Source organism: Strix uralensis, chromosome 13, assembly GCF_047716275.1.
Source record: "Strix uralensis isolate ZFMK-TIS-50842 chromosome 13, bStrUra1, whole genome shotgun sequence".
In the NCBI taxonomy this organism is placed as follows: Eukaryota; Metazoa; Chordata; class Aves; order Strigiformes; family Strigidae; genus Strix; species Strix uralensis.
In genome coordinates this window covers 2373856-2392624 of record NC_133984.1, presented here as the reverse complement: position 1 = coordinate 2392624, position 18769 = coordinate 2373856, and the positions used below count along the sequence as shown (strand labels likewise).

Sequence of the window (18769 nt, the reverse complement as noted above, 5' to 3'; positions counted from 1 at the left end):
GTCTCTTGTCTGAAGTGTGGTGTGCACGTGGTGCCATGTGCAGTTCAGTGAGGTCCTTCAAAATTTCTCCAGATGGAAAAGCTTGATTGTGCTTAAAATCCTTGAGAATTACAGTTCCTTCAGGAGTTACAAAAAGCAAAGCAAACCAGAAGAATCCCCACCCCAAAACCTTGTCCTTTTATTAATCAAGTTGAAACCAAAGATGAAAAAAAAGTTTTAAAAAATTTAAATATTTTTATCATAATCAAGACTATAAGTTGTCGTGATTAGAAGGGAAACACTGTGTGAAAACTGTGGTATCTGGGATGTGGTAACCAGACTTGCCACTGAGGTGGGCGTTGAATGAGCATCAACTGAAACCCTGAAGCCTTTGTCGAGTCCATACTGCTGTGCTGTAGCAGGGCAGGTGAGCTTTTTGTATCCCATGTTAAAGAAGATATTTAATCTTCATTGTCAGATTTGTAACTCTGAAAACATGTAGTATTCTGGGTCCCCAGCCAGCCAGATACTTTATATATTTTTAAGTTAAGGTGTTCAGCAATCCTAGTGAGGTTTTTGTGTTATTTACTGTTTCAAAATTGTGCTTGCCGCAAGCGTTGCCTGGACTAAGCCTTCTGTGAACTTGCATTTGATGGGAAATAAATACTGCTTGCAGAGTGTTGTTTTAATGTATGTGGGTTTGAAATGGATTTTAGAGTTTTTTCTGCCTTGGCATCCTAGGTAGGATTCACCTGACGAAATGTTAGATGTTTGTGTCTAACCTAGTCACTCTGGGCTCCTTTTATTGACTGGATCTTCGCTTGAACTCTTTGTCAAGAGAGTTTGCAGTCCTTGCCTCCAGATAAGATGAACTGTGTTTACTTTCTCTGATGAGTTTTCCCCTTAGAGCACCTTGTTTGTCTCCACAGCACGTAAAGGTCATCTGTGGTGAGTAGCTCAGAGCTGGATCATCCCCAGAGCACAGAGGCAGATGAGGAGAATTCCACTTTTTGTATCCTATTTGGCTCGGGTGTGATGGTGATAACCAACAGGGTTATTCTGTGTTTGCTTAGATCACTCTCCTGATGGACCACTTACAAATGGCGATGGCAGAGAACCGCGGACAGGAGTCAAGAGGAAGTTAATAAGTGCATCAGAAGAAGATGAGCATTTGGAGGAGGTGGAGGAAGAGGAGAAGAAGAAGAGAGAGTTAAAGGAAAAATCTCGTTTATCTTCATCAGAAAGTGGGGAATCGGGATCCAGTTCAAGTTCTGAAAGCAGAAGTGGTTCCGATTCAGACTCTGAATCAACATCTAGAACAGACCAGGATTACATTGATGGAGACCATGACTACAGCAAAGTTGTGCAATCCAAAAAACCCAAAAGAAAACTCAAAAGAAAAATCACCAGTGGGAAACGGAATTGGCAGGGCAGAGGGACAGGGAGGAGAGGTAGATGGGGGAGGTGGGGGAGATGGAGTAGAGGGGGAAGAGGTGGTAGAGGCGGAAGAGGCTGTGGCAGAGGAAGAGGTGGCGGCAGGGGAGGAAGAAGAGGCCGGGGAGGCAGAGGAGCCTCACGAGGAGCCACCAGAGCAAAACGTGCCCGAATTACAGACGATGAATTCGAAAATCTGTTTGGAGGACAGTTTGGTGAAAACGTGTTTGGAGGGCGATTCAGCAGACCACCTCGAATCAAAACAAGGAACGAGGGCAGGAGAACTGTCTTGTACAATGACGATTCTGATAATGACAATTTTGTGCACACCGAGGATCCTTTGAACCTTGGTACTTCCAGGTCAGGCAGGGTGCGGAAAATGACAGAAAAAGCCAGGGTCAGCCATCTCATGGGATGGAATTATTGACAGATGAAAAACTTTGGAACAATTTTAAAAGAACTTCAATGGCCTTCTACTGCAGGGATTTTACCAGAAAATCTACCAAGCAAGTTGTGCGGGGACTCCACTCACGTTTCACAGTGGTGCTTTTCCATTATGTCAGTTTGCATTTGTTTTAAAACTTCAGATCGCCACACTTCATTGGTCAAAACAAGCCTTATTCATTAGGCCTTAAATTACAGAAATTCTCCCCCACACACTACAAGTTCATCACATTAAAGAGGCTTCCAGCTTCTCAATAAGAACATGACATTCTGAGTCATGATTATGACTTCTCTCCCTTGTTTTGTTTTTGTATTATAGAAATAGCACCTTCTTACAGAGTTTTTATGTGGTTTCTGCCATAAATCCTTATACACAGTAATAATTATAACTTTTGCACAATACACCAATCCTAAAGGCAGCTATAAAATGTTTACAGTTTCTATATTGTAAGAAGGATCTGGATTATTTTAATCTTCCCAGGCCAAACGTTCATGAATTGTGCTGAACTGAAGTATGTCTATACTACAGTTACGGGGGTCCTGATGTGCTTTCTATCGGTTCTTTATTCATGTAAAAAGTGACAAAGGGTTGGTGCCTTGTAAATATGTAGCAAACCTTTGATGTGGTGTGTCCTATGTGTGCATTAACTTTATTAAAAAGAGAATACTTGAGAAGTATGAATATCTAGACAAAAGGTGCCAAATGCAAAAGTTACTTGCATCTATTTTCTTTTTGTCCGCTCATATTTTTATAGTATTAATAGAGATTGTGCAGCTAAGGGGTAACTTCAACATTTGAAAGGTTCCTCCTCTTCAAAGCATAACATGATTTTTAATTGTAGCTCAGCTACCTCTATTTACAACTACTGGAAACTTAAAAGAAAATAGATGCTATTATTCAGTACGTGTTGAAGAAGAGGCAAGAAGGAGCGTAGAGGGATGGAATTGCTCGCGAAGGTGTAGAGTAACGGTTTCTTCGTTATGTTGACACGATGAAAACAAATCTAAGTAATCATCAGAGTTTTCAGAAGCATAATGTTTTCAGCAGATGGTGGTTGGTTTGTGCAGATAGGCCGACTGTCTCCCACACATTTCTGCTGCCACTTGCTCGGTGCAAATCTGCATTTGGTTTAATTTGCCCCTGGAAGGTGATGAGGGAGCTGAGCGGAGCTGGGGTACCGCGGGTGGCTGGCAGCACGGCTGAGCTCCCGCTCACGTCCTCCAGACGGGCTCTTGTATCTCCAGCTTCCAGAAGAGATTTCCTGGTGCACTGTACTCTTGTTATCCTGAGAAATGCTAACTTGAAAACAGAAATCATTTTGGTAGTGGTAGTACAGTACGTGACGACATTTGTAGTCTTGCTCCTCGGTGAACAGAAAGGGGTGTTTGGCGTGGGCTGAGCTGGAGGTGAGCAGCCTCTTACTTCGTAGTGACTTCAATTTTTTCCCGTTGTCTAAATGAACCTGACAGCTCTAGCTTGGTTAAGAGAGCAGGTTAGATTACACAGAGAGAACAAACGAAAAAAAGAGACTAGAAAATTTTGATGGAGTTTTTCAAGATTTCTTTTTTTTTTTTTTTATAAACTTTCATCCAATATCCTTAAGTTCTTCTGTGCACAGCTTGGTCAATAATTCTGGAAAACCTCAGGCAGCAAAGAGTGACCCATGTATATTCTCAGATGCAGAAGGAATTTAATTTTTGACTTTCTATATTAAGCACTAGCTATTTTATCTCGCTTTCCAAAAATTCTAGTTAGATGCAAAATGACTTGAAAAAATGCAGAGGTTTAGTTTTGTGATGGAGGAGAGTATATCCTAAATTGCTCAGAGCATTAATATGAGTTTATGGTACAGTACAAAATCACACTTTTAATTTTTTAAAGAGTGTTTTGAATCGGCCATAATCCATTTCTGGACTTGATTCAGTTGTGTTTTGATGGGGGAAAAAAAGGGTGCAGAGGCTCTCCTAGTTCTGTATTGGGCTTTAAAATATAAACACGTGTCCTATCATCTCTCTCATATATATGTATATATATACACACATATATATTTATAAGAAATGTATTATTTCTTTGACTGATTGGTCCTTCTACATATGGTAACCAGAAATAGCATGTATGCATCAGTTCATAGTCAGAATCATACCCTTTTTAGATCAGTCCTGTTGAGCTAATGTAAACACTATGGTTTCTGTTCTAAAGCCTGAAAATCTTGAAATGCAAAAGAAATGCTTTTCCTATATTTCTGACTGGCCGAAGATCCACTTACTTATTTATTTTGTGTAGGGGTTGGGGAGAGATAAAACACGCGGATTCCAGAGAAATCATTTTATAAGTTTGTGTATTTTAGCAGCAATTAGAATAATATTAAATATGTTCTTAAATGTATCTTTTCTATGTAATGAAGTACTGTGAAGATAACAGTGAAGCATCACTTTGCTGTGGCGTAAGTATTAATCAAATGTGTTACATGATTAAGAGCTAGACAGCAGGGTGTGCTAGAACAACAGAATTATTGCTTATTGTAAAAAAAAAGCAGCTTTTTTGTGCATGAGAACCTTTTATAAGCATGAAAGAAATAACTTGGTTTTAGAGATGTTATTTTTACTTGGTTTTGTATCTGGATTCTTTCTCTGAGTTAGGCAATTGATTTCTCATAGCCTCGTTCTGTGGGATAATTATCATTTCGTAGTAACTTGGACACTTTCTCTCAAAACCCAGATCGTATCAGGAGCCACTTACGGCTGCAGAAAACTTCATATCAACCCAACAGGTGCAGCAGAAGCAGTAAAATGATTTAAACCTTGTACCGTCTCGCTCCCTGATCCAAACCCTGGGCGCCCAGCCAGCATCTCCTGAAGCTGCCGAGGCCGTGCTGCCCGGTGGGTTGCAGAGTCAGGACCGTAGTCTCTCTCCTTGCACTTTTAACAAAAAACTCCAGAACTCTGCTTAAGAAAAGGGTTTGAGGGTCCGATTATGTATCGGATCCCTGAAGGCTAACAAGGCGTGCAGGCAGGCCGGGGGTTCCTCTGCTGCTGGAGGATTAATTCTCGGGCTTCATCAGTGCTTCCGAGTTTTCTCTAGATGTGCAGATCCCTCTCCCGAGTTACCGGGGCGCTTGAGGGTGTTTGGAGACCCCTTGGAAAACCGTGCCCGTGCCCGGAGGGGCTTTACTGGCAGCAGAGCGTTAGCCCCACGCGCTCCATCCTCTGTGAGATGGGCTGAAGGTCCCGGGTGCGCCTGTTCTCAGCTGTCTCCTGGCCACAGATCTCGCTCTGCCCCGCTCCCGTTTCCTCCCAGCCAGGGTGTGAATGGAGAAGCTTATTGGGCAGAAGTGATGTGCTGTTGTCTTAGTTCAGCCCAAACTTCACCTGCTTTTTATTTTCTCTATCACCTTTCGATTTTCTTTTTGCCATGCTCCACCTCTCTTTAGCTTCCCTTTATTGCCCCCGTAGGTTATTTAGGATATGCTTTTGGAAACTTATGATATCTTGATGAATTGTATTTCAGCTAGACTATAAAATTTAATTCTTTTTATGTCTCTTTTTACCCCAAGACTTTCCATATTTTTTTATATCTGCCTTACTTTGTTTACTAGCAGCATTCCCAAATTGCTGGGGGCGGATTTAATGAAGATGGAAAGTTTATGGGCTGGTTTCTGGGCTGCTCTGTGCCCACCCATACCCCGAGTGGAAATGCTGCCAGGTCAGACGGGGCAGCCGTTGCGCTGCTTTACACACAGCTACATAAAACAACACTTAATTCCACCCGGTATCCCCTAACATGTGGGCTCCGTGTCTACTGAATTACTCCTTCCCCCCCCACCCTTGCTATGTGAATTGCAGCTAACGTAACGCTTGTAGAAATCGTCGGCTTCCAGCCTCACGAGATACTTGTCTTTTAAATAATCCGTGAAACTCTTATGTTGGTGCTTGAAGTTAGATGGATCTGGGCGGTTTTATCACTCCTCTCTCTCTTTCTATCACTCCTTCCTCCATAAACTAAGCAGAGGCCACCCCCCTTACCCCAATCCAACCCCACCCTGCAGATAAACAAGCTAAATATAATCATGAAGAAATAATTTATGGAGGATTTTTGACTGCTTAAAATTGTGCGTCCTGTTGTGTGTTTTAATTTTCCCTGAATGTTTTCGTAAATGTCCACCTCAGCTGCTTCTCCTGCACAAAAGCGGAAAGACTGTGTAGTACATAGAGCACTGAAAAGAACTGACACCAGGTGCACAGTGAAGAGAGTTTTCAAGTGATTTAAAAGATGTGGAAAGACTAAGTACGATGTATTGCTTTTGACAATGTTTGGAGGCTCTCTTGACTGCAAACAGCAAGATGAACCTTGTCAAGCATTTGAAAAGGCAGCTCCTGAGTGTCTCTGGAATGTTTTCGACAACCGTTCAAAATCTCACAGTATTAACTTGAGAAAATAAGTTTAAATCACTAATTTTTGATAAGAACTTGATTAAAATTTCATCTTTAATCTGAGCGGTGAATGACAGGGAAAACTGAATAGCTGTAGGTTTAAGGATGTCTTGTCAGCCCTGACTCGGAGTGTCCTGCGCTTTTGTTGGTCTGTGTCATGAATTCAATGTTTTAAAAATGTATTTGTGTGTTCACATTGCTTGATTTTTTTTTTTTTTAATTTTTTTTAAACCATCATGCAAAGTTTTATAAAATGCTAATTATTTACATGATAGACTGAAGGAGCAGTTAACAATCCAAGGATAAATCTATATTTAGTATTGTAGGGAGCTGTCATTGTGTTCTTACAAGTATGTATTATAGAAAATTACTGCGCATGTGCGATAGATAATTTTCAAATATTAGTATATCAGAGGTTTACACATTGAAAAAAAAAAAACCCCCTCCTGTACAGTAAGTAACAGCCTGCAAAATTTAGTCTAAAAGTTGTCTTTTTTAGTATTAGAAATGCAAAGACCTGTTGGAAGCTTGTACATTTTTAATATGTCATGTTCAGCCCACAGCAAACTTACACAACTGTGCTATGAATCCCTGAAAAATTAGATTTCCAGTGGAATTGCTGTCACAGCCTTAACTCTAGTATTATGAAAATGGTGCTTAAATACATTTATGTGCATGGATGTGGGTACCTGATAAGAGTTTGTGAGAATTTAAAGTAAAACCGAGCAGCTTAGTGCTGCACTTGTGAGTTAATGCTCCTGGCAGATAACCGCAGCCACGTTTGGGAACTGACAAATGTGTAACTCTTTGGAAAAATATTGAAACCGGTGGACAATTAGGAGCAGTTTCTCAGTTTTTGGCTTTTTTTAATTGGCAAGCGCTGCATATCTTCCTGATTTCTGGGTCTGTGAGAAGCAGGCAGGATGGCGAGAGGAGCTGCTCCAGCGGCCCGAGTGCTCGCAGGAGGGGTTGGTGTTCCTGCATGCCTCGCGGCTGCACCGCTCTTGGGCAGAGAAAATCAAAATCCTCCGTTTTTCTTCCTAAAAATGCCTCCTCGGAGAGTGGTGGCTGCTTGGGTATCTTCAGAAATCAAAGTCTGATGATTGTTTTTCTGTAGAAATACTAATACAGGCTATTTATTCCTCCATGAGTCATTATAGCAGACTTCATTTAGAAATATCAGTTGATGTTGGAGTGAGAAAATTCACGTGATTTAGGCTCTACAGTTCATGTTCTGGATGATTTAAAATACTCCAAAAATGCACAAAACTATTAGAATTATGTCTACTTTCTATATTGATTTTTTTTTTTTTCAGGTGATATTTATGCCCATATCTTCACATCCGCTATCTCAGGTCCCTTTAAATGAATACTTCAGGGATTTTGATGCCACTTGTTGGCAGACCAAATGTAATATTTATATGCAATGAGCTGTTAGTTTTTGTATTGTACAAATGTAAATTTGTAAAGATTTTTTTCTAGAGTTTTTTTGAAGTCACTTATGTAATCTAGGATGTTTCATTTTCCAGCTGTGGGATTGTCTTAATAAAAAAAAGATAAACTCTTACTTTGGTTTTGCATTACTTCCTAAATAGTTTAGACATTAAAAAGACCAAAAAAGCTAATTTGAGTTTTCAACGTAAAAAGAAAATCACTTTTTGATTCAACTGGATAATTTTATATTTATAAAAAAAGGAAACTTTTATAAACTGGATATAGAAACTTTTATAAACTGTGCACATCTTGAGCAGGAGATGTTGGAGACCCTCACCTTGGCCAAGGGCGAGGACTCGCTGGGGGTCTGCCACCCAAATTATCGTCCGACCTGGCTCCAAAATACCATTTTCCTGGGGAAAAGGAGAGGGACAGCTAATGCTTTCTTGGGAAACTGTGAGAAGTGCTGTCGGGGGCGATAGGTCTGTGCAGAGCCTCCCGAAGCAGCACCAGAGTGGGTGAGGAGGAGGAGGAGATTTCTGGGTGAGGTCCCTCCTGCCAGCGCGGGGGCCAGGTTGGTTCAGGCGGTGACATTCAGCTGGAGGAGGAGGTCGTACCTATTTTTAAGGGGTATTTAATGCTAAACAAAAAACTACTTTTTCATCGTTGTTCTTGCCCTCTTGTTAAATAGCAGCGATAATATTTTTTAAACAGGGCTTTTCTAGCTACGCAAGCAACACCCGCAGCCGGGACTTTGGCTCAGAGCTGCCTTGGCGTGGTGGCCAGCGCAAGCTGAGGGGTGGCCAGTGGGCCCAGGGGCCTCCAGGCCTGGCTGAGGCAGCTGCTGACTGTCACCTGCAAGCGGTTCAACGGTGAAGTGGATAAGGCTGACCTGGCGCTGGCCCAAACACGAGCGGGGAGGGGCTGGGGACTGTCACCAGGTGCACAGAGCCCCGGCATCCCGTCAGGCTTTAATACTCAAAAATTGCTATTGAAGGTGTTCAAGTAAGGATAAGCCTCCCCATGGTTAACCTGTTCTTTGCCATTCAGCTCACTCTCGGGCCCATCTCGCCATGTATTGCTCTCACAATATTTTGCCTTTTCCCCTCATTAATCTCCTGATTTAATTGAAGTTTCATTTTGCTGCACTGATTCAAACAGGCCCAATGGCCATTCCTTTCAGATGTGAATGAATATCTTCTTTTTAATGCAACGCTCGTACTCCAGGCCCAGGGAACAGAAGAGCTTTTTTTTCCTTGGCCTTGTTGCTTACAGCAAACAAAATTAAACTCGTATTGCAGAGATGCTGAAGCCCCCCCGCTATGTACATCCATCAAACGGCATTAGAGAGAAGAAATGACGCTCTCTTCGGAGCTGCTTTACCTCCATAAAACCACCCTTCGCTGTCACTCCCGTAGATATTATATCATAGATGTTACATACTTCATATCATCATATGTTTAGGTCATATATGATAATAGATATTATAAAATATATGATTCTATAAGATATAATAATTTGATATATGATATAATAATTCAATATATGATGTAATAATTCAGTATATGATAATGTGGTAGAGAACAATTCAATTACTCTTCCAATGCGCTTTGGAAATGCATTTTATAGAAGTATTATTTTTAAATTATAACTTTTGCACACTGTTTCAGAAATAAATTGTGATTTTTATGCATTTCAGCAGAGTGTGGACTAAATACTACCTTGCCCTGATGTGCAGGACGGCTGGGTCATCCCAAGGCTCCTTTCCAGCCTGGGATCACCCTCCTCCATCCACCCATCAGCTGCTTCACGTGTGCAGGGCGCTGCCGGTGCTGTCGGTGGGACAGGGGGAGCCAAACTTTGCCTCCATCCCAACTTTTAACTTCAAAATAAGCCCTGAAATAGGGTACTCTTCCCTTCAGTTGTTCTATCCTCGTCGGGAGCTGCTGTTCGAGGCAAGTTAAGAGGTCGGAGGCAGACAGCAGCGTGTGTGTGTGTGTCCATGCCCTTCCCTCCTTTGAAGCCCTTTCTTGGGGTGCAGGACAGAGGTGCTACCCCGGGGCCCTGCGGCAGGAGGGGAGGCTGGGGGAGCACCGGGCGGGCAGCCCCCTCCTCTGTCCCCTGAACTTTGGGGTTTCTCGGTGAATAAAAGCCCTTTGTTTTACGCCACGGAGGATCAGCGGCTGAGCCAGGAGAGCCTCTCTGGTGACGCAGACGCCGGCGGTGCTGGCAGCCCTCCCGTCCCAGGCCACCTTCCTCCTGCTCTGCCTCTCACCGAAACCCTTTTCCCCTCCCGCCAGCACTGGGGTCTGGCCCGGCAGCTGACGCAGGCCGACCTGCCCGCCTCCATCAATATTTGCTCAGGGACTGGGAAGGGAAGGTTTTAACAGCTCCAGCTGACGCAGGGAGCTGCAGCCTCGCACCTCCCCTCCCTGGGCTGATGTGCTGCTGGACCCACAGATGGTGCCGGCAACCGGTGCGGAACATGAGGGACCGGCTGGCAGAGCTGCGGCAGCGAGCGGCGGCCGAGGGGGACCCGCATGAGGACACCCTGTGCTTCGACAACCCGGCGTTCGTCGGGGATGACGCCAGCCCTGTCGGTCAGGCTCTGCGGGAGGCGGCCGAGCTGTGGCGGACGCTGGACCGGCTGGAGCAGCTCTCCGAGGTCATCGACAGGGCGCAGCAGACGGTGCTGTGCTGCACGTCCCGGGAGAGCGTCGCCCGCGAGAAGCAGGGGCTCGACGCCGCCAGAGCTGCCTTCGCCCAGGAGGCCGTGACCCTGCAGCCCCAGTTGGCCGCCCTGCCGCCAGCACTGGAGGGGGGGACGGGGCGAGCGGGCCTCCGCGTCCGCCAGACCCAACTGTGGCTGCTGCTGCGGCGGTACCGCGCCGTCCTCGCCCGCCATTATGCCCGGGAGAGCTGCTACCGGCAGCGGCTGAAGGAGCAAATCGAGAGGCAGGCGGAGCTGGCAGGCATCGACCTGGGGGACGAGGACCTGGACCACCTGGCTGAGAGCCCCGAAGCCCCCCGCATCGTGGGCCGGGAGCTGGAGGAGGTGAAGGCCAAGCAGCAGCTGGCCGCTGCCCAGGTGCGCCAACGGCAGCTCCTCGACCTGGAAGCGCAGATGGCGGAGCTGCGTGGGCTCTTCCTGCAGCTGGAGGGGCTGCTGGCCGAGCGGCACGGGGCCGCCGACAGTGTGGAGCACCACGTCCTGCGCACCCTCGACTACGTCGCCCAGACCGGTGGCGAGGTGAAGAAAGCCTTCAAGTACCAGCGGCCATCACGGCTCTCGGCCCTGCTGACGGCCGCGCTCAGCCTCTGCGCCTGCTGCGCCTGCCTGCCCTGCCTCAACCCGACCCTGCGATGAGCCCGGCCCGCACCGGGAGGCTTTTACAGCAGCTTTCGTGCGTTCCCCCGTGTCTGTGCAAGAATTGGTGTCGTGAGAGGCTGCTGCTGTCTTGTACTTCTTGCACGGCGGTGCAGGGACCACACGCACCTTGAACGATGGTGCAGGGACCATGAACACATTACACAACGGTGCAGGGACAACGCACACCTTACACAATGGTGCAGGAACTGCACACACTTTACACGACAGTGCAGGGACCACGCACACCTTACACGATGGTGTGGGGACCACGAACAAGTTACACAACGGTGCAGGGACCACGAAGACATTACATGATGGTGCAGGGACCATACACACTTTACACAACAGTGCAGGGACCACACACACTTTACATGACAGTGCAGGGACCACACACACTTTACACAATGGTGCAGAGACCACGCGCACCTTGTACGGCAGCATGGGGACCACGCACGCCTCGTGTAACAGCATGGAGACCACACTTGCACTGCAGGACAGGCAGCTGCAGCACTGTAGCACCCAACAAGGAAAAGCACTTTTAATACTATGAAACCTAACGTAAAACTTTAATTTTATTATTTTTTTTTAATTTAAAGGAGAAAGGGGAAAAAAAAGCCTGTTGAAGTTTTGGCACATTTGTTTGTTACATGCGAGGGGACCCAGTGGCTTGGTGCTACCATGGAGCAGCGTGAAGGCTCCTCCAGCCCATCTGAATCTTTATTCTCCTTGCTTTCTCCAGTTTCTACTTCTTGGGCATTTTTTACATGCATTAACGTTGCATTTTCGTCATTTTCGTCATTGCTGATTTGTACACAGGTTTGGGCTGGGCGGCCGGGCGTCCTGCACGGCTCACCCGTGCTGTGACACCGGGAGGGGGTTCACGCAGTCAATGCAGTTTTTGGGGAGGCTGCAGGAGACGGGTCCTTACTTCAACTTGCACGTTGCCAAACCAGCCAGTATCACGTGTAGGCTGGAAAATTCGTGTGACCCTTTTCTCCGGTCCCTGCGATACCACCAGAATTTCCCAAAGTCACTCAAATTAGAGATCAGGGCCTGGTTGAGTTTCTTGGGAACCCTTCATGGAAGGTCCCTTTGTGTCCTGGCAGTTTCTGGGGTCAGGTCCCACCTGTCTTGGTCACCCTTGGGTTTATTTTCATTTTCTGACTGAGCCTTAATAAAACAATTTCTCAATAACCTCTTGAGTGTGAATGGGTGAGTTATTTCTGTGCAGCAGGGAGCCCTAAGCTAACGAAGAGCAGAAATGGAACAACTTCTTGGTGTATCTATTGGACTGAATTCTTATGAATCTAGAAAACTTAATTTTCAGGATTATGAATGCACCTCTTTTCTCCATCTGGATATTTTCTGTTGACCTGGAAGACTCCCAGCATCAAGAATGTCCATCCTTGCAAGAGCAGTGGTACCCTGGGGAGCCAGGCTGAGTGGTCTCTGCTCCTGCCTGTTTTCTCTTTTTTGGGTTTTTTTTGAGGTCTAAACGAGTATTACTTTTTCATTCAACACTTAATGAATGGAATTTACCTTTTTATATCATTTTCATTTAAAAAAACCCACAACTTTTTATCTGAGAGAAGAAATTATATTTTTTTCTATAGAAAATTGACCACAATGGAAATCCAGGATGGTGAGCACAACAAAGGTATGTGGTTTAAACATCTGAATTTTGTGTTTCTTCTCTGGAATTTGTAGAAAGCACAAGTCAAACAGCACCGCTGCTGGGCAAGCATCAGGAGGGACGTGTACGGGTGATGGAAGGATGTAGCTGAGACATCACCACATCCCGGGATGCTTCCACAGCCCAGGCACCCCAAGACCTGCGCCCCCTTTTCCCCAACACGTCATTCCCAAGCAGCACTAAGAAACCCACCAAAACTGTAGAGTTTTGTGGTTGGACCATAATTTTGGTGTTTGTTCCTGGTGCTGAAGCTGGGGATGTGCTTGGCTCGGGGCTGAGCTCCCATATCCACGCTGCCTGGAGCACGCTCCGAGCACTGCGCGGTGGGGAAGGAGGGGGAACCCCAGGAAGTGAAGCAAACAAAACCCTGCGGAGCTGCTCGTGAAGTGAGGATGGGCCGTACGGGCACTGAAGGGGGCCAGAGATTGTGTTAGTTGCTAAAAACTAGAGGCAATCATGTAATTAAAGATGACATGAAAATGCAAATGTACAAGGGGAGCAAATGCAGCCTTAATTATGCCATTTCCGAAGCACTGCGTTTGAGCTCAGCGTCCCAAATGTCGTATGATGGGACAAAGATGGGAGTAACAACCTTGTCAACAAAGCTTCAGGGAGAAGTGGCCTTCTCTTGGTTCATTTCTCTCCTGTTCATCCAACAACCCCAGAGGAAGTTTCCCAAAGTGGAAATCAAATACAGGCAAGAAGCAGAAGGACGAGCTTTATTCACACTTGCTGTGTTACGGTGCGGTGCCGCGGTGGCTCCTGCTCCCAACCAGCCTCTCCAGCGTGGGGCAGGGACCGCCTGCCCTCTCCCATCACCTGTGGCCAGACCGTGGGAAACACTCTCTCCGTCTTATTTTAAAAAACCCGTTTTATGTGCAGATGCAAAAGCAACTTCCTGGGAAACACTGAAGCCTATTTACAGACTCCCAGGACATACAGACAAGGGGAAAAAAAAAAATCCTCAGTGAGGGAGGGAAGGTGGCAAAGCCAAATGCAGGATAACAACCTCTCTGGAGAGTGAGCACCAGCCTCGGGAGAGCCCTGGCTGAGCCCTGGCTTGGGTCACCAGGCAGCACCCGGTGCCAGCGGCCCTGCAGAACTGGTTGAGCTGCTCAGTAAATGATTATCCGTAAAGCGCAGGAAAAAAAACCCATGTTATCGTCAGTGCTTTCAGCCAGGGCGTATTCCCAGAGCACAACCTCCTCCCGAGTGATGGTCCCCGAGCGCTGGCTCTTTGCTGGTGGGGCTGCAGCTTTCTCTGCTGGCAGCAGAAGCTGGTGGCTCTTTCTTGCATACAGAATTAACAGGAAAACAGCCCTGATTTGTGTTACGAGGACCCGTGAGAAGCTGAAGAAGTAGGAGAAAAAGATGAGAAGCTTTGCGCCTCAGAGATCTTTCCACTGAAGGCTTCAGTGGTTTATGAGACTTTGTGAGTTTATTCATCAGGGTTTCTTCTGATGCTTGGTTGCCTTTCATTAAATATTGGCCTCAGATGGAGGCTGATTACTGTATAGCAAAGTAATGAATAATATTGTAATGTGGTCATGAACATTCAACAGGATGGGGAAGTTTCCTTCCTCTTCTGAGTAAAGGTCGGGACTTCATTTGGAGCACGTTTGCTTTATCGATATCCCTGGAGATGATGAAGCCAAGGTGGAGGACCTGCTTTAATGATTCAAAGATTATACATGAGAGGGCTGTTTTAATTATTTCCCAAATGAGCATCGTAAATTTAGGAAGTTCACATTTAAGGGGAAAATTAAGAGAAAGCCAGACATGTTAAGTTAAAATGAGGCTACCCAAACCCCTTAGCTCTGTTCTGTAACGACATGCTCAGAATGAGATTCATTAAGAGGAACCCTTTAGTAAAATGAGATAAAAGGAGCTGGCTTGAAAGTACAAAGCCTTTATAACTGTGCCGGTAGCACATGTTGGTTTTCACTCGCAAAGTCTTTCAGTTGAAGAAATGTCACTGAAAAGAATTTTTTTGAAGAGTATAAAACCATTTCCTGACATTTAGACAAGAAATTAATTCCAGAACAATTTAATTACCCTATAGAACTTTTTTTCTAAGGCAAAGTAGATTATTACAGCTTAACAGTCTGTCGTTCCTGCTCAGAGACCCTGGGAGGACTCGTGCATTCCAGTTCAAACACTGAATTTTTATCCCTTCAACACTGCTGATTTTTCATGTCACAACAAATACTCCCCAAACAGAATAATTTCTCATAAATGCAGCTTTTTAAAAGCCTCCTGAACGTTGAATAGGAACTAAGTTCCCTGAATTTGGTTCAGTTTGCAGCATTTGTTTGGCCAGACCTCTAGACATACGTGTTCATTGGCAAAATTGGAGGGGAAAGTTGCATTAGTATTTAAGACTGTAATTCCATTGTGCTGTACTCCAGTGGCCCTGGTAGGAGAGCAAGGATAAATTCTTAATTCAAAATATTTATATATTTTAATTCAAGATGAGAGATTTAATGAATTATATTTTCATTTTCCTCAGACTACTCCCGTTGAAAACCATCACCCAATATTTCCAATTCCAGAGATTTTCTGAAAAGTGTGGGGGGGTTTTCTTCAAAAAGGCTTTGTATACCAAATCACACTTGGTATTTTTATTCTGAGTACATTTAGCGCCAAATCAGAAATTCATTCTTCTGTGTGGGCTACCAAGTTATTGCGATGCTTCAAAACACTTTTTACATTTCATTCACCAATACAAAAATGTGTCAGCAGTTTAAATTGGCTTGATTTGTTTTTCCCCAGTTTTTCCTGTATTTTCCAGTGAATCAACAACTCTATTCATAGAGCTCATCAAATATCTCCTGCTGCTGCCTGTCTTTGAAAAATGCAGAGATCTGGCTCGCAAGCCTTTCTGCAGGAGTAGGGAGCACTGCCAAGAAATTCAGGGGAGCCACTTCTTGTCTTTCTAACAACAGGTTGGAAACTCCATTCTCGGTTTTTATTGGCAAATTGGGCTCATTTCAGTGTTATTTGGTGCTTATTTCAACTGGATGTCTTCAGTGTCCCAGCAGCTTGATCTGCGTGGTCACATCTCAATTTTAGATCCTTTTTAAGGGTGTTTCTCTAACTGGCATGAAATAAATTGTGTTTTCCAGTGTTAAAATATTGCTGTTGGATTTCCCTGGCAGGGATGAAGTTTGATCTCCATGCCTCTTACTGCAGTCAACTCATGCAAAATCTACCAGAAATAATTCAGGACGAAGCAGTTCACATTTTTTACAGGGGTCCATGGTTTGTTGATCTGCAGCTTTCAGAATGAGAAGTTTCTATGAAGTTTTCTCCAACACTGCCTTCTAGTGGGTCTTCACAGAGGTGTTGCTCCAACGTACTGGTGTAGAGGGAAGCACTGTGTGTATCAGCATTTTAGACCCAGGTTTGAGGGAATAAGCTAGGCCTTGCACGAAATTAATTTGACTGAGCAGCAGTTTTCCAGAGAAGAGCAAATCTGAAAAGACTTAAGGAAAGGGAGATAGTAAACTCCTGCCAAGGCGGTGTCTGACTATGTCCTCAGTGGGAAATGGGGAATGGAAAGAACACAACAATCAATAATGCTTATGGCGATATTCCAGCTGTGGGGTTTTGGACAAAAGGTCAAGTTTAAATGGGGGTTATGGGGCGAGTGGAGGGGGAATTTGGCAAAGCTCGGACCCAGGGATGCCACTTGTTGTTTATTGTCTCTCCAGTTTGGGGGTGAAAGCCCTTTCTGAGTCCTGAAAGATGACAGCACCACATGCCCAGGACCCTGAGCACCCCTGGGGGCACACAGAGTTAACAGTGATAGTAGTGATGGGAGTACATGCTGGTGACTGGTAGCAACCCTCTGCCTCTTCCCAGTGAGACCAAAATAATTGTAATTTGTTGTGATTTTCTTTGTATTCAGCGCCTTTTCAGCTTTTTTTTTATTAACAACGAACCTCTTCCCATTCATTCGGTAAAATTGCACTGGCAGAGCCTGAGCAGCTTTGCATGAGAAAGATGCACAATGAGCTTTTGTGAGAGGAGTTATGGAATAATCATCTTGTGTGTGCTGAATTCACTCTCCAGGTTGGGAAAAAATAGACACGCGGAGAGCAGAGTCCTCACAGGTCCCTCTTGTGCAATTAAGCCCTAAAACCAGGGGAGCGTTGCCCCACTCTGTGAGCTCTGGCTGTAGGAGATGGTCCCTATGCGGGGTGGGGAATGGGGGACTCAAGGGCTGAGCCTACCTCTACCCAGGTTCAGGAGGTCTTCTAAGGTTCCTGCCCACCCTGTGCTCCCAAACGTGCCCATTTCCAAGGCTCAGATACAGTTGTTCCCACGGGGAGACACTTGGTGCTTCCTGAGCTCCCCAATAAATCCATTTATTAGCTATTACGAAAGCAGAATAGGGGTATTTTTCTTTATTCTTGTTTTCTTCCATGTTGAACATCTTCTTTTATTTTGTGTGTTGATCTTGGCATGCAAAGCACGGTTTTTTACCATTTTCTTGAGCGAGGCTGTGTCAAGAACATACATTTTTATAATTCTTAGAGAAAAATATCTCCACAACTCCACTGACATAAATGATGAACTGAAATCTTTCAAACTGATCACTAATGAACACAAATTTTTTGCTTAATTTCCTACACTGTCTTGAAATGGCTGTGTCGCCGATCAATTTCAAGCAGTAAAAACAAGTCTTGAATTTACAGCAAGACTTATATTCAGTTTAAGGTAAGACAAAACCCTAAAATCTTGTATTAACAGTGAGTAGGATGACTATTTTTTTTTTTTTTAATACTGAGGGCAGTGACTTCTGTTTAAATTACTTGATCTATACTTCTCATAGGAATGTGTATGTTTAAAATTTTGTGTTTTGTGTTTCTTCATCTAGAAGGGTGCTGCCTATGTTAACAAGAAGCTTTCTCCCACAGGCAGTAATGCAAGGCATAAATATGCATGTTAACAGCCTGTTCCAATCCTTCTGCTTCTTTGCAAAATCAGGGGAATGAATCAAATCTGGGATTTTGCTGGGGCGATGCGGTACTGGGGACAGGCGGAAACCAAGGAAGACCAGATGCCTGCATCAGCACAGCCCTGAGCTGCCCTGCTTGGCTCAGGCGGGATCCAACCATCACACAAACAGTACGATGGGCAGCTCAGGCTGCAAATTCCTCTTTACCGGAGCTTGAAGCCTCGTTTGCACAAATCTCTTTGTTTTTCTGAGCAGAGACCTAAGAAGTTCTACAGTGGGGCTGATTTACTGTCTCTGCTTGGCTGGGAGGGCAAAGTACTCATGATGGGAGAGAGAGAAAAGGGATTCATGACAATTTATTGTACTCGCAACTCTCTCATCACGCCACTTCTGAATGGAAACGACGGATGCGCGTCGCGGTCTGCCAGGATCTCACATTAGCATCAGATGATGAGACAAGTAGATAATAGCTTCTCCGGGGATGATTTGGTTCTTAACTGCTATTTCTAAAGCTTCAAGACAGATCCAGAGGACAGTTTCATATTGTCGCCAGCAATCTGCATTATGAAGCACTTGGAGGCTTGGGAGTGAGTCACGCAAGGGGACAGGACAGTGGCTGTGGTGTGACGCACGCACGATGGCGATGCCGTGGCTTTTCTTTGAAATGGGGTGCAGAGGCACCTTTGCTGCCCACGGAGTGCACAGTATTAACCAGGGCTTTAAGTGGTCCCTCAATTAAAGTTCTGGTGCAAGCCTGACTTCACAGGTAGTTTTTCATTGGCTTTTCACGACAAAGCAAACCCTCTGGGCTTTGTAATTTGGATTAATGTCTGGTTCTCTGAAAATGGGTTTTGTTTTTGTAGTTTTGTCAATCCATATGCAGCCCGGGTAGCCAACCACTACAAAATCTCCATTAATAATGGAAGTCTTAAATAAAACTTTCACTCACTCTGAATACATAATTTTTCAGGTTGGATTAACAGTGAGAGGGAAAAAATCGACTATGAATTTCCTTTAGCAA

General features: G+C 44.9%; 2 protein-coding genes across 4 annotated transcripts in view; both read left to right on the top strand.

Moving 5' to 3' along the window:
- The window catches only part of BRWD3 (bromodomain and WD repeat domain containing 3), a 61600-nt gene extending 53745 nt beyond the window's left edge, over nucleotides 1-7855 (top strand). For all 3 annotated transcript variants that reach the window (XM_074883049.1, XM_074883048.1, XM_074883050.1), the window contains one exon: nucleotides 1053-7855. In XM_074883049.1, coding sequence (XP_074739150.1) covers nucleotides 1053-1840 — 788 coding nt within the window. In that variant the 3' untranslated portion in view covers nucleotides 1841-7855. The remainder of the gene's footprint in view (nucleotides 1-1052) is intronic.
- Nucleotides 6165-11089, top strand: LOC141949108 (syntaxin-1B-like). The gene is made up of 5 exons (XM_074882343.1): nucleotides 6165-6276; nucleotides 8414-8594; nucleotides 9461-9681; nucleotides 9764-9863; nucleotides 10183-11089. Exons 1-5 carry the CDS (start codon nucleotides 6165-6167, stop codon nucleotides 11087-11089), a joined length of 1521 nt encoding a protein of 506 aa, XP_074738444.1.
- Nucleotides 11090-18769: the final 7680 nt, after the last annotated feature.

Bases quoted from the DNA above. Each gene is read 5' to 3' on its own strand.
- LOC141949108 (XM_074882343.1), top strand. From the start codon at position 6,165: ATGTTTGGAGGCTCTCTTGACTGCAAACAGCAAGATGAACCTTGTCAA. The intron at 8,595-9,460 runs GTGAAGTGGATA...CCTGATGTGCAG, and splicing joins CACCTGCAAGCGGTTCAACG to GACGGCTGGGTCATCCCAAG. The intron at 9,682-9,763 runs GTTAAGAGGTCG...CTTGGGGTGCAG, and splicing joins GGAGCTGCTGTTCGAGGCAA to GACAGAGGTGCTACCCCGGG.